The sequence below is a fragment of the Pempheris klunzingeri genome, chromosome 8, assembly GCF_042242105.1.
Source record: "Pempheris klunzingeri isolate RE-2024b chromosome 8, fPemKlu1.hap1, whole genome shotgun sequence".
NCBI classification, from domain to species: Eukaryota; Metazoa; Chordata; class Actinopteri; order Acropomatiformes; family Pempheridae; genus Pempheris; species Pempheris klunzingeri.
The window spans coordinates 15,320,085-15,335,799 of record NC_092019.1 but is presented as its reverse complement, the minus strand read 5'-3'; the positions used below and the strand labels follow the sequence as shown (position 1 = coordinate 15,335,799).

Genomic DNA, 15,715 nt, shown 5'->3' with positions numbered 1-15,715 from the left:
TATCTTGTTTCTGTCCAGAGTCACCTCTTCTTGAGCAATGTGCCTCCCACTGCAGGGAGGTAAGAGATGTTATAATCATGTAACATCCATGGGTGCATCATGCCACACTGGTCACATCTCACACCCCAAATCATCTTCCTCTTTCTGTTAAAAGCTGAACGTTTGACGTCTGAGGTGACAAAGAGGAAGACTGCAAGACAGTAAAAATGGATGTAAACAATGCAGAGTGTTTGTTCAACAGCTGTTTTCCCAAGGTCAATAATAAACTCAATATTCAAACAATCCTTATTTGTTTATGGAGAAAAAGAACATTGGCAGATAAGTCGCTTTTTTACACTCAAACATCCAAACTGGCTTAAAAAAGTGTGTTTTAAAAGTGTGTGTGTGTGCGCAGACAAAAAGAGACAGAAATCAACATTTTCCTCATATTGTTCTGTAAACTTTTTCACCTTTATTTTCTACATTTGGATCAGCTCAGTGTGGAAGCCTGGACATATCAGTTAACCTCAAACCCTCCCCCCCTCGTCCCCCAAAAATCAGAACAATCGTTACCCTCCGTCTGTCTCACAATCCAAAAAACTTTCACATCTTCAGCACACAGTCACTCGCTTCACTTCAGACATGAAACCAGTCGACGGCCTCCTCTCGCCACCATGCCCACAACAAAGATGAACCTGTGACGTGTCCTATGTGTAAACCCCTCCTCCACTGGAGGAAGCCGAAATGGTTAAAAACCTTTATGAAATCACCACTTCTGCCCTGACTAGCAGCCGCAGGAGTGATAGAAGCACAGAGGGAAAAAAAAAAAGAATAAAGAAAGCGTGATGGTTGAAATGAGAATGACACACTGATGTAACTGTTAAGCCGTCCGGCTCACTGAGATATGAATAGTGAAATACTGCCGGTGAGTTTGCAAAGTGAGATATGTAGTTATGGATTAAGATATGTCTGCTGCTGCGCTCTTTGTAATCCACAGTTCAACCCTTCACTCCCTTCAGCTCTCCACAATTATTATTCAGTCCCTGATTATGTCTCACTTCTAACTCACCTCAGTCACATCTCTGATATTCTAAAAACTTCTTTCCAGGCTTCCTTTCCTGCTGTAGATACGTCCTCAGGAGAGTGCAGAGACTCAGTTCTGTTTAGAAAATAAAAGCAGCTTTTGCTCTTTTGTACAACGGACGCAGGGATACGCTGATCTACCGTCAGTCTACGCTACGGGCTGTGGCTGTCCAACAGCGAGGAATCTGAGAGCTGTTTGTTCTAGCAAACAGGGAGCTGATGGACTGGGATTAGTACTGAAGATGCGCACACACGCACACACGCAGCCATCCACACACACACACACACAGGCAGCCATCCACACACTCCACTGGAGGAAAGAAGCCCTTGGAGTGCATTTTTAAAGAGGTCATTGAGAAGAAGATATGAGAAAATGGATTAAATTATCAGGCCGGCGCAGCCTTTTTTCTATTTGTATACAGGATGTGCGTGTGTGGCTATGTAGTGCCTTATGGGAGAGTTCCCTATGGTTTAACACTACATTAGGCAGTGAACATCAGTTACATATGCAGAGTCCTCTGTCTGTGTGTGTGTGTGAGTGTGTGAGTGTTTCTGTGTGTGTTAGCTCTATGTTAAACATCTTTAAAGACGACAGACAAACAGACAGACTAGGGTTACTGCTCTGTGGCACTCTCACAGGACTGTAGAAACAGACAAAACCATGTAAAAACTGGACATAGAAATCTCAAGATATCACAAACATCATATTTCTCTATCTCTAGATCTCTGCCAATGGCAGACGTCGGATCCTCATGTTCGGTCCTCTCGTTTTTTTAAGTGCAGTCCCTTGGAAAATCCTCAGCTAGGAGGCTTCAGTCTGTAGGATGAAATGCTGAGGAGTAACACCAGAGGGAGACATACACTGCTGCTGGACTGTAGGAGGGGCTCTGAGTCAGGCACGCATGACAGTCTCTCACACACACACACACACACACACACACACACACACACACACACACACACACACACACACACACACACACACACACACACACACACACACACACACACACACACACACACACACACACACACACCCTTCTTCATGATAGTTCATTTTCAAAATCCATTATAAAATTAAATTAAAAAAAACAAATGGAAAAAAAACAGAAATCAACAAGGAATTCAGCCGCCTTCTCAAAACATACATTCATCTCAGAATACACACACACACACACACACACACACACACACACACACATGAGTGCACACACTCTCTCATAAGAGGCAGTCAGTAAACGTTAAGTGATGAGTTGAGGGGTGGACTTCTTTGTCCAGGGAAGCTGTGAGTGCAGAAGCTCGACTCCAGCAGACAGTCTCATGTTCACGCCCAGGAGCGAGTCACTCTCCGCAGTTAAAATCTCTTTAAAAAAACAAAAACAAACATAAAAACAACAGCCATCGTCTCCTGGTGGGAGTCTTTCCTCTCTTCTCGCTCTGAGGAGGGTCAAACACACTCCTCCCTCTGATGTCTGGCAGAGGTAGTACCGTCCAATCCGTCCTCCTCTTTTCCCGAATCCCCTCACGGGAAGTCTTTCTTTGCCTGGAGCCCAATTTTAATAAACACTGTCTGTTCACCTGATTGCTTACTCTGGGCCGCTGTGTGTGTGAGTGTGTGTGTTTGAGAGTGTGTGGAGTGTGGTCAGAAGACCTCTGGTAGTGTGACGTTGCGGAGTAGCCACTGTTGGGAGCGTGTGTGTGTGCAGTCTCTGACGCTGGGCACCTGGCTGTCCTCCTCGCTGGCCTTGTCCAGACACTGGTTACTGTTGACGTGGACCAGGGTCAGCTTCTGCACAGCAGGGGAACACGGGGGGAGAGTGTGTGAGAGCATGCAAGTCAGGGTTTCGACTGGTTCATTTGAACATCTGTGCACAGGATACCTCACATTTTAAAATTCAAAATTCTTCTTTTTTTAATTCTTAGGCTCAATTTGGTTTTGGTGTAGCTCTCGCTGTGAGGCATGTTGTGGCTGAGTTGGGTAACGTGTTAATGAGGATATATCACCTAAAACTGTAGACAATAAATATCCCACGAACTCAAGTGACAGCTGGTATGTGGGAATAAACTGGGCCTATTATTTTCATTTTAAACAAAACCTGCGTTCCTTTTCATTTCTTAATAAAAACTAAAAAGAAAAACAAGATTTCAGATTACAAATTACGTATTTTCTTTGTTAAAAGTCTATAATCAGCAACAGGACACTTAAACTTTTGGATGTGAGGAGAAATAAAATTGAAGTGAAAACTGGTTCAGACTATTTTGCAGTGAAAATTGACAAAAACATGTTTTCTGTTTAAGCGGTTTCATTGTTTTTTTTATTTACACTAATTTTACTACACAGATTTCTGAACCTGTAGGAGAACTGTGTGTGTGTGTTACTATGTGGACATTTACTGTTGCACTTGCATCAGTGCAGTAATTCTTTCCTCACACATAACTGCAATGTGCAATTTCATCATTTCTTCCACTCACCACAGGGTCGTACTCCCAGAGCTGGTTGCCTTTGAGGTGATGACACTTAAGCATCATGACGGGTCCATTTAGCTTGGACACGTCTAGACACAAGTCGTCTGTCCTGATCTCCTTATTGGCCGTGTAGGAGAAAACCTGCACATCACACAAACAGATTCCAGATGTTACAACAAATCTTTTCCATCTTTTTCATCTTAAGGATTCGTACTCCCACTTCTCTCCCTTTTATGATGCCTAAATTGACCGTAGTATCAATGGCTAACACCGTTTACCCCTTTTTCTTATTTTGTGTCAGTGTTTGTTTCTTTATGCTGTTGTTTACCTGGTTGCCGCCCATGCCGTGGCAGTTGAAAATGCCGACTCTCTCATTCTCCTTGCGGGCCATGTTGTCCAGGCACTGGTTGGTCTCCACGTTACGGATCTGAGCATACACACACGGAAACCACATTAAGCAACACACTTAACCTGAACATAAAACCACACCCTTCGATTCCAACAGGTTCAGATTCATAGTGTCTGCTTGGACTGCAGGCTAAAGGCAGTGAATCACAGATTCATCTGTGTGTGTCTGTCTTACAGTGAATGCCAACATCTAAAATTTTGTGAGTCAGGTATTTTGTGTGTGTGTGTGTGTGTGTGTGTGTGTGTGTGTGAGAAAATAGAAAATGGGCGTACCTCTCCCAGGGAGTAATAGTGCCTGGGGATCTGGGAGTCAGGGTAGACATTCTCCAAGTACCAACTGAAGGGTTTACATTGAAGCTTTTGTCTCAAAGCTGTGCGAGACGTGATGTCACCGTAGTCCACTTTGGTCACACCTGGACATTCACACACACACACACACACACACACACACACACACACACACACACATATATAGACACATTTACACACACAGACAAGCACACAAAACATTAACAACATGAAGCTAGGTAACTATGGCAGCAAACTACGTTCATACAGTCCAGTGTTTGTTGAAAGGCTGTTAAATTAATCCATGTATGCATTATTTTAAGTGTGTCAATGGTAAAACAGAAGGCCACACATTGATCTGAAGGAACCAAACGCAGACCGAATATCACTGAAATACAGAGCTCAATTGTCTGATGGTGAAGTACCTGAAAAACTGAGACAGAGAGATCTGCACACCAAATAGGTATGAAAAAGAATGTTGAAGTGACAAATCTGTCTGTTGAAAATCAAACCTTTATAGACTAGTTTCCAAAAGAGTAGTTTCAGGAGAAAAAAGTACAATAAAATACATAAACAAAATAAAAAAACACACACAAACATTTGAGTCTTGCAGGATAATCCACTTCTTCGTCATAATGTCAGTGATGATACATGTTTGCTCAGTAAATTCTAAACACAAAGTGTGCTGGTTTGCCTCGAATTGCACATGAGGAATGCTCCATCTTTTATGGCAGGTGCAGAGTCAAACTACAGAGCAGCTCTCCTGACTCCTGGAGGAGCAGGAAACAGGCACTCTAACGTGTTGTGAAGCCTGGTTCCTGGCCCCAGAATTGCTCTGTCTTGTTTTAGTGATTTGAAGCCATCTAGTGTTGTGTTTCTCCAGGTGGAAGAACAGCAGAGCCAATCAGAGCTTTGTGGACAGCATTAACTGGGACGACATCTACATGTGCCATAGAGAAAATGGCTGCAAAAATGGCAACAAGCCATAAAGATTGTTGTCAGCTGACTTGCATGACTTTCCGCTATTGACAACATTATGCTAACTGCTACAAACCACCGCTACTGCTAACGTCTTCTGTGGTGAGTGTTAAAACTGCAGCAGCTGTTGTTTTCTTTGCCTGTAGGTGGCGACATCAACGTTTCTAGATCTGCAGGTCTAGACTGCTGCTACTACTTTCCTGCACTGCATGTGAGGCAGATTTGGCAGGTTTAGAACTGGTCTGACAGCAACAAAAACGCTCCCCCTTGTGGAGAATCTGCAGCCTGCTGAACAAAAGTGAGCGAATGAGTTTATGAGTGAGCTCCAAGCCAGTTCTGAGAGGCGCTTCACATCTAAAAATATTCTCAATTTAAGGATTTATGCTTCACTTTTGGTTGTTTCTCCTTTACCAGTTTTTGTGTGTGTGTGTGTTTGTGTGAGTCAATAGATGCTTAGTAGCGTGAAATTACTCGCCGCCCCCCGTGCCGCACTGCTGGGTCACTACTGCAATATCACACTGTCACTGGGTTAATGGACAGATCACAACTGCCACAGAGATTAACCTCCACACATGAGCACATACATGCATACTTGCATGAGCACAAGCACACACAATCCCACACAATCCCCCACATACTCACACACAATCCCCCACACAGGCACACGCAGGCACACACAGGCCTACTCACCAGGAGAGATGATATAGAAGAAGTTTTTAAATTCGTCCATCCAGACTTCTGCCAGGCGACGGTTGTTTTTGTTGATGATCTGTCCCGTTCCTCCAGGAAACGTGTAGGGCGTTGCCTTTCTGAACACGTGACCCACGTGAGAGCATGTGACAATCTCTAGAGTCCCACCGCACTGCCAAATCTGTGAAACACAAGCCTCATCAACACATATCCAGCGTACTGTGTAGAGCAGACACAGAGTGAGGCCTGATCACCGGATGAGCAGAGGCTGACCAGTGAACTCTGCTGGGAGATGGTTTACGCAGACTGCTCCTGTCTGTGTTGTGACAGACTGAATAAGTTTGATTGAATGCCAGTCAGGGTGACGTCTGACAAAGTATTAGCCAAGTCAACAATTTGGTCAGAGAAGTCAAACTCACAAGTGCGGCGTGCATGTGTGTGTTTCTGAACCCGAGCAGACGCTCCTGAATGCCTGCCAGTGCATGGAAGAATACAGTCATGTCAAATGGCAGCGGGTGTGTTCACTCACTCTGAAAGAGATTTCCAGGTTCTCTCCACCCCAGATGTCCATGCCTGCGTCATACGTGCCGATCTCCTGGAAATAGTCTCTGTCTATAGAGAACAAGCCGCCTGCCATGGTGGGAGTCCTGGAGAGGGACAGGAGAGCAGAGTAAATTAAGAGCGAGGTGCCACTTAATTCACTGAAGTCCTGCTTTCTAAAGGTCACGCTGTATCTACAGATCCCATCACAGTTTTATATTTCACTGCCCTCACCCCCTGTTCTCTGTGGTTTTCCTGTTTTTTCATTCTGTTTTTCTGCTCTCTTCTCTGTTGCTTGTGTCACTGTTTAATGACCTCGAACCTCTCCCCCATTTCTCCCCCCTCCGCAGAATAGTTTCCTCCTTTGTACAGTAAGTAGATCCAGCTTATTTTCCTTACTGCTTGTTTTTGCTTTAATTGGTCATCCAACTTCACTTACCAACACACGATGCACGCCTTGCATACAAATGGACAAACACAGATGAAACACATCCTGAGAGCACACAGGGTAATGGTTTGTTTGCAGCACTTGGCTGAAATTGGGAAATAATGAGCACCACAAATACAAGCTTGTTGAACAACACACAGATGTTGTTTAACAATCACAAATAAAAACAGCAGAACCTCAACAAAGAGGTGAATTGTGGCGACATCAAAAATAGATACAAGCTTTTTATTAAACAAACATATCAAAGCTCTCGAAACTCTTCAGCTTACAATTAAATTACTGTTTGTACAAGACACAAACAGTAAAACAAACAAAACCTACTAATTTGTGGGAATCCTTGGGTTGTGCATCGCAGCGCAAAATAATAATTAATCTAATTAAAGGTGGTTACTTAGAGCATCGCTTAGAAAGATTCACATTAAAAACAATGTTTATTGCCGAACCCATGCTGTGATGTTGTGATGTAAACACAAACACTACTAAAGTCAAAAAGTAACTGTGTAATTATGAATACAGGCCAGTGGTTTGTACCAACAATGTAAAACTGGATTATATTCCTCCATGGCATATGTTCAGGTGATCCTGTGGTGAATTCTGTCTGGAGGATTTACAGCATCTAATTGGCACAAGATGATTTAATGTGTTCTGAGGATTTTTCACAAGTCTTCTTTAGAACTTGAATACTTGTCATGTTTTTTCTGCCTAATGGCTGTAAAGAGAAACTTTCCAAGTGACCTCAGTCTTTTGCACAGTACTGTAAATTACACGGTAGCTGAGCCCATAACAACCACTTTAGCTGTTGAGGTTTCCTCCTTAACGTCACTCTATGAGGCTCCTGTAACAGACCTGTAGCTGTGATTCCCAACTCAACACCAAGTCAGCTATATTGGTGCTTGACTGAAACCTATTACACAGGCTTTATATTCTGAAAACTTGGCTCTGTGCAAAGGCCTTCAAGCCTTCTCAATAATGTAAAACTACTTTGTGACAGAACAGGGTTTATGTAAATCATGTCATTAGTGTAAAGTACCTCTTAATTTGCTGCCCTGACACTACAACCCATTTTTGTTTTTTTAGGCCACTTACAAGATACCCTTAGGAAACTTTTGTCACGCAGAGCTGTGAAAAACAACTAAAAACAGGGGCACAGAGTGTTACATAAGATATATTGTGTGTTTGACCTTGGATAATGGCAACAAACATGCTTAGAAACAAGAGCAGGAAGAAGAGATGATAGACAGGCAGAAATAAGCTCCTGCTTTTAGTTCCAAGGCCGTGGCCCACCAAAATGAAGAGCTTCATACAAGAAATGATACAAGGGCCAGAATTACACAGAGTCTTACATAAACATCGTGACTTTGGCAACAGAGGAAAGTTCTATTCTCAAATCTATTTTTCCAGTATTTCTGCCTTAGGAACATAATTATTAACTGTGGAAATTAAACGGTGAAGTCTGATTACTCTGCACACATCAATTGTGAATGCCTATCGGCAACGCTAAAGCTCGTAAGATCCAAGTTATTTTAAACAGCTGACTGACTGAGTTAGTGTGTATGATTCATGTGGTATTTTACTAATGATTCAATTTTGTCCCTGTGGGCAAATTCTCTTTTCACTTGACCCAACAGGGTCAGCTGCACAAAGGCAGCCCCGGAGCTGGTAGAGATTAAACAACAAGCTGAAAGATACTTCAAATAGGGAATTCGAATCCAGATCGTCTGATTTTAAAGGTTCCTTTCCGCTGTATCACCCACCTGACAGGCAGCGTACGATCTCCTTTGCGGCGGTCCATCTCTCTCTGGGGTACAGGGTACCAGCGGAAGTTGAGCTTCCAGTTGAAGCCCCCGTACGTCATGTCGGATCCTGCCATGTACTCGAACGTATCATCACTGATCACGTCGATGATGGGGCACACCACCGTTTTCCTACAGCAAACACAAACACATCAGCACAAGCATGCAAACACACCACTGCGCACACATCCGTCAGCCCGCTGTTCATAACCTTGGGTGGTCATCCCTTACGACTAGGTGCAGAGCTGCAAGATGTGGCACCTCCAGGAGCAAATGCATTTGCAACAGCGTACCATGCTGTGACTTCCCATCAGCTATCACTCATTGCACCTTCTTATGCCCTATGTGTTGTGTATGCGGTGTGTTGGTGTGAAAATGTGAACACCTGCTTGCAGGAAGCAGTTAGCAGTGAATGAGTAATTAAGCTTCAAATAAACACAAGGGCAAGCCCCCTGCAGGCTCAACAATAGTTTATTGATTTTTTTATGCTTGCCAATTGTGTGTGCATCTTGTGTGTGTGCGTGTGTGTCTTACTTGTCTTGCTTGATGCGGGCGAGAAGAGGCTCGAGCCACCCTGTTGTGCATTCACAATGAGCATCCAGAAAGGTTATGACCTAGAAACAGGGAGAGAAAACATTACACAAACCCAACAGCACACACACTATATAGAGAGCAGGTGACTGGGTGGTGGATGTCATGTATGTGCATGTGCACACACCTGGCCAGTGGAGAGGGACGCTCCCTTGAGGCGAGCACGGATAAGTCCAGAGCGCTGCTCCATCCTCACCACTCTGACAGGGACCTCCAGTCTTCTAACATACTGCTCCAACGGCCGCTTTAGGAAATCTTAAACAAACACGTACATGCAAAGAAAAAAAAATTAGAAACACACATAAACCCACACACAAGACAGACAAAACACACACACACACACACACACACACACAGCAGAAGCAGAATTAGGAGCTACTCCTCCAGACTATTTATTTTGTGTGAATACGCCTTAGCATGCCTGCCGACATCCCTTCTACCTTCCTCCCTGGATACCCCCACCACACACACCCTCTGACTTGCAAAGTCCAACCTGAGGTCCCATAGGGTGAAATGATGCTGTGTGGTGGCGGCTGGGGGGGATTGAGGGTAATAACAGAGTGTAATCCCGGCGGCTGGCGAATTAAAGACCTAATCTCCCCCAAACAGGGATTAGCAGCATTGCACAGGGTGGAGTGGCACACACAGCCCATATATGCTGACTGGCTGCTGGGCACCAGTGCAGACACACACTCTCATACACATGCACAAACACAGCTACACACACATACACACACACACGGCAAAATCATACAGTAGCTCTAAAAAATAGGCTAAGCCTTGAACAAGAGGCACTAACACTGAAGGAATTATCTGCAATGTGTGTGTGTATACCTCTCTCGCTAGCGTCGTCCACCAGGACAATCTCCTCCAGCAGTGTGTGTGGAGAGCGGTCGATGACGGAGTGGACAGTTCGCAGCAAGGTGCTCCACGCCTCATTGTGAAATACAATCACCACGCTGGTACGAGGGAGATTATCAGGGTATAACTTGTTCTTGCACCTACAAAGAGAAAACCAAACAATCAGAATAAAATCTTTAAGGTTGAAAAAAAAAACTGCTTTCAATGTGGAAAAATAGAAACATAATTAATCCAACTACAAATACAAAGCAAATTTCCAGTCATTCCAAACAGACAACACACTGTTAACACAACCAAAAAAAACTTCACATGGTACAACAAGAGGAAGTGTGCGAATTGCATCAGAATCAACACAGACATGGTAACACAAAGACAACTGCATGTGCATTAAGTGAAGTTGAAAGCTTTGAACACAGAGAAAACTGGACTGACAGAGGCAGAGCGAAAAAAGAGAAAAACACTCTAGTAGTAGAGACATCACAGTCCAGCCTCTGTCTGATTGTAAGAGACTGCTACAGAGACAGAGAGAGAGAGCTGCAGATAAAGTGAGTCTACGGAGGAGAGGGCTGAACATGAGGGAAAGTGCTGGGACTCAAACATCAACTAAACTGCATTAGTCAGTCATGGAATTGCTGCATTAATCAGATCATCATTTATGGCCTCGCAAAATGTCCTAATCATAATCATAAATCATTTTATCGACTTCAAACGAAGAACACTGAGGATGAGTAATGAGTGAGCAGCCAAGCGTATATCCCCAAATTTAGACAGAGAAAGACAGACAAACAGAAATAGCAGGTTGGCGTGATGACAGTTGATTAGTGATGCTAATTAGACTGCGAATCATTATCATAGCAGCAAAGATCACACACACACACACAACCTCTCTTATTAGCTCTTTTTACACATGTCGTTAAGTGGTTCGGGGGCGGGATTGTTGTGCTGTTATTCTGCCTCACTGTCTGTGTAAAACATATGAACACAGAATAGGGGAGTATTGTTGCTTCACCCTTAAACCGGCAGTGGAGGTAGTAACTGAGCCGTATTGACATACACTACTCACAAAAAGTTAGGGATATTCGACTTTCAGGTGAAATATATGGAAAATGTAAAAAGTTAATGCTACAATGATAATGTATCATGAAAGTAGGGCATTTAACCATGCAATGGTCATTTTATTCATCTTAAACAATTTATTGAAAGAAAATCTAACAACAGTGGTAGGTATACCACAACAAAAAATTTTCGGTGCCTCAATAAATTGGGATGTGGCCAAAGGACGTCCACTCCTCTCCTTTCTGTGACTCTTCCAGTCTCTCTGTATCACTGTTACAACCTCCTGATGACACTCTGTGACCCTCTAAGCTCAGTGAAAACTTCCGTCTGAGGACTTCCTGTTTGAAGCCTCGCAATGGCGAGGTGCTGTTGATCAATTATTAGGTGTCGTCTTGGTCTCATGATGTCAGAATGTGAACAGCTTGATGAGGAGGACTGTTTAAATACCAATTCTAACTGAAGCAGGAAATGTATTGGTCGATTCATGGATCAAACCTGTTGTGAATTTTTCTGTTAAGCTTCTTGTTAGAGAACAGCAACTTCTGCAAAAAGAACTGAAACACTGAACAGTTGGACATGTGCATTCAAAGGTTTAGAGAAGGTCACATTAAGTTCACCTGGAAAGGTTAGAATGCATTTTAGGTTCATTCTGAAATTTCACCTGAAAGCCGAATATCCCTAACTTTTTGTGAGTAGTGTATGTTTAAAAAAAAGTGTTTCTGTTCTCTAGACCTGCTGTCCGATGCTGTTGTGTTACACTTGTACGCCTGTCACGCCTCTATTGCTTCCTGAATGCTTGGTTCAGTGTAAAAATTAGGGCAATAATGCAGGGTTTCTGTGTAAAAACCACTACTGAGAGGCACAGAGGGATGTAGTCTAGGAGAGGTCATGCATGAGTGGAGACAAGAGACGATGAATATTAGTGAAGGACTGTGTGACAGGACGTACTGGAGTAGCTCTCTGCAGTATTCCCTGAGAAACACAGTTTTAAATGACCAAACTGCAGGGTTTGCATTGTTTAGGCCATTAGGTACAAAGTTTGCATAGTTAATATTACACCTGAGCACTTTCCAAAGCATACCTATGGTTACATATTATACGTTGACATAAGACTGTATCCATACCACCAACTCCTAATTTGCATTGAGAAAATACTTTAATTTCTGCGGCAACTAAATCCATTATGGGTTTGCAAGAAACAGAATCTTCCAATTTGCAGGTACTACTAAAGTGACTGATGATAATTTTGCTAGTTTTATTTCAGCTTTATAGTAAACAGACAACGGGAGATGCTGCACAGAACATCGCACATTCAAACACTGCAAACGTTATGTATAAAAGACATCTCTAAATAACCCAAAGTGTCTAAAAGAAAATAAATTGCTATTTGCCAGGGCTTTTCAGAAGTCTGTTTCATGCTATTTGCCTTTTCAAGACATAAAAGACTTTCATAGTCATCTCCCCAACCAAAATCAACTGTTAATTTTCTGGAAAATCATTGGGAATAATACACATATTACAGATGGATTGATTTGCACAGATGGCAGAAAATATCATCAAATCCCGAATGCGTGTTAAATGTTACTCTCCGATTAAAAAAACTAATTAGGCACATATCGGTTTTAATGGAGAGCAAAAGTTAAAGGAGTCAAAGGAGACAGGCACACTTCGGTAGGTCAAGAAACCCTGCAGCCTGCCGTGACACCAGCGTCCAAGCTCTCTGACGTTAAACGGTCAAACTGCTTCCTCATGAGACACTCAGTGAGCTGCTCAAACTGTCATCCAATGACGACAAAACTGAAACCAGCCTGTGACTTCCTTCCTCTGACAAATTCGACTCTCACATTAGCCAAATGGAACATGATCTCTCTTTCCTCCATCTTCATAACTCCCTCGCTCCCTGAGATCATCCAAGTGCTGGAATGCTTCCTCTCTCTCTCTCCGCTGCCGATTCTGACAGAAGGAATGTAACGGCAACGGAGGAGAGGAGGAGGTCAAGAATACACTCCATCCTGCAGCTGCCTCTGGAGCATGTTAAATGACACACACAGTGATTCTCAGTTTGTGGTGTTCATGTGTGCACGCTCACACTCTCTGCAAGGAAGAAGGGCTGATGAGCGCACAAGATGATTCACTGTAAAAACAGAGACACCCTTGGAGTCTTTCAGCTTTTATAGACGTCAGCTTGTGTTTTTCTCTCGGATTCACAAACACAAACAGAACATCCAAGACTTGCCGCTTTTCAGACATGATCTTTACTGTGGAGACAAGCCCTCTGTGTGTCCCGTAAACCAACATGTGTTGGCACACGAAGGCAAACGCATGTCTGTGTGTGACATGATGTGGATCTTAAAAACTGAGGAGTGGTTGTGAGCACTGTGTATTAAAACAGGCAGGCTGCTGGAGCAACATTTGGCAACAGCAAAGCAGGGTAATGAGTTACAGGCTGTTTCTCCAGCCAGTGGATTGTGGGGAGAGTTAGGATGGGTGGGCAGACTGGTTCTGATTTAACAGCATCACTCTTGCAACATTAACCCACTCACACACACACACTCACACACTCGCATTCTTCATTGCAGTCAGAATCTAAAAAAATGAGAGCATGCAAAGTTTTCTGAAAGGTGTGGTCATGGAAAGTGTTTTCATATACAGCTCCACCCAATCACATGTACGTACTCCAACTCAACATACAGACTCAAAAATACAAACACAGGCATTAACACACACACAGGCTTAACTGTGATGTCAGAATGACCTGTCCTCTCCTGTTTCTTTTTTTCCACTGCACTGCTGACAATAATGAAAATAAACCATCAGTGAGTTTCCGCTTCAGAGTTTCAGCTAATGGCGACCTGCTTGACTATGATGAATTCATTCACAGAGTTTCCCCAAACCTGCCGATCCACACACACACACACTCGCATACAAATAAACACAAACACACGCCTACACACACACAGACGCATTGCCTTGCTTGATATTGACTCTGTCTTATCTCCTAATTGGAAAAGCAGATAGACGGAGAAAAGGCTGAGTGAAAACACACCTAGTAATCAACCCCCGCTCAAAGACTAAAACCCATTTCACGGATCAATGTCCTCTTTCTTTCCTGGCTGTCTAGTGTGCATGTGCCCCTGCCTGTCAGTCAGTCTCTCTGTCTATCTCCCTAAAAACCTTCATTCCTGATCTATGCATGTTCCTCTACTGATGCGCAAAAAAGGAGCAAAGGGGGGATGGGAGGACGAGCTGGTTTCCACCTGCTTGAACTAACCTTGACATATCTTCCAAGCTGCTGGCTGGTTGCACGCCTGTCTGCAGCTCTGACTGCCTCTCTGCCTGTCTGAAGACTGAACAACCTGCAGCCACTGGCACTGACAGACACTTAAGTAACACTAAACTCTTCATTGTAGAGGGGAAGGAATTGCAGGTATAACCTAGTATTACTGAAGCAAAATTGAAAAAAAAAAAAAGGGGCAGCATAAAACTGTCTACCTTTTAAACATTATCCTTAAAAAATGACTGCAATTTTTCTTCTTGGTTAGTCTTGATTTTCTTGACATTTTAGTAAAACTCCAAGGCAGTAGGCTTATGAGAGTTCAATGTGCTTCAAGGTCTGATGAAATGGTATCATTGCTTTATTAATGTGATGTATTTCGTGTTGCAACACGACAGTGAGGGATCAATCTTTAGGGTGAACCAATGGGCTGTTAATAATAGAGAGAAAGGCAGTTTGATTTGATAGGACAGGCAGCAGGGTGGGAGTGTTGAGAAATCTGTCATTACTTTATTAGATGGACCTTTTAGTAACACTCGCTATTGAAGCATGAGATCACCACATAAAAACACTGGCTGGACACAAGCTGTGTCCTAATTCCAAACTACCCACCAACTCCAAGCAGGTTCTGACTCTATAGTGTTAACACACTGATTCATTGGATGGTTTTGGTCATTGTCATCCTGCGTCATCACATGGGGAAATCTCAATGCAGGGCCTGACAGCAGTTCATGCTGTACTTTCATGCTTCTTATGTGTTCATTTATGTTCTCTGTTGTAACAGTTAAGACTGCAATTCCATCACATTATAAAAAGAGGTGTCTATCACTCCTGGGATCACTGTTGAATAACATAGCCAACAACACACAACATTTTAAACTGCTTTTGGCTGTCTGACTGATCTGGGGAATTCCACACACTCACGTGCTGATACACATAAATGTTAACAAACGATTTCCATCAGTGTATAAATCACTGACACAGATTATGTATCATAAGATAAGCTTTTAAAATCATGTAAAAATCACAGATCTGCAATCATCCTTTCAGTCTGGTTGTTTAGACTTAACAGGTAAACAAACCAGAGTCCGGTTTAACTGCTGTGAAAGCAGAAACAGCTGATCCTTGAGTGCGCTGCCCATGGACTGTATCATACCAAAATATACTGCACAGGGAAAATGGAGGAGCTGCTCACAGCTGGAGAATCTCCAATAAACAGCTTTGTGGACAACCCCCCCCAAAAAGCAACTACTAAATCTT

At 43.2% G+C, this 15,715-nt stretch overlaps 1 protein-coding gene across 1 annotated transcript in view; it reads right to left on the bottom strand.

Annotated features, from left to right (window-relative positions):
* Positions 1 to 441: 441 nt before the first annotated feature.
* The window catches only part of galnt1 (UDP-N-acetyl-alpha-D-galactosamine:polypeptide N-acetylgalactosaminyltransferase 1), a 44,748-nt gene continuing 29,474 nt past the window's right edge, over positions 442 to 15,715 (bottom strand). The window contains exons 5-14 of the mRNA XM_070835209.1: positions 10,099 to 10,265; positions 9,392 to 9,519; positions 9,208 to 9,287; positions 8,635 to 8,805; positions 6,422 to 6,539; positions 5,893 to 6,073; positions 4,210 to 4,349; positions 3,857 to 3,955; positions 3,535 to 3,669; positions 442 to 2,851 (exon numbers count right to left, since the gene is read on the bottom strand). Of these exons, the coding sequence (XP_070691310.1) occupies positions 2,705 to 2,851; positions 3,535 to 3,669; positions 3,857 to 3,955; positions 4,210 to 4,349; positions 5,893 to 6,073; positions 6,422 to 6,539; positions 8,635 to 8,805; positions 9,208 to 9,287; positions 9,392 to 9,519; positions 10,099 to 10,265 (1,366 nt within the window). The 3' untranslated portion in view covers positions 442 to 2,704. The remainder of the gene's footprint in view (positions 2,852 to 3,534; positions 3,670 to 3,856; positions 3,956 to 4,209; positions 4,350 to 5,892; positions 6,074 to 6,421; positions 6,540 to 8,634; positions 8,806 to 9,207; positions 9,288 to 9,391; positions 9,520 to 10,098; positions 10,266 to 15,715) is intronic.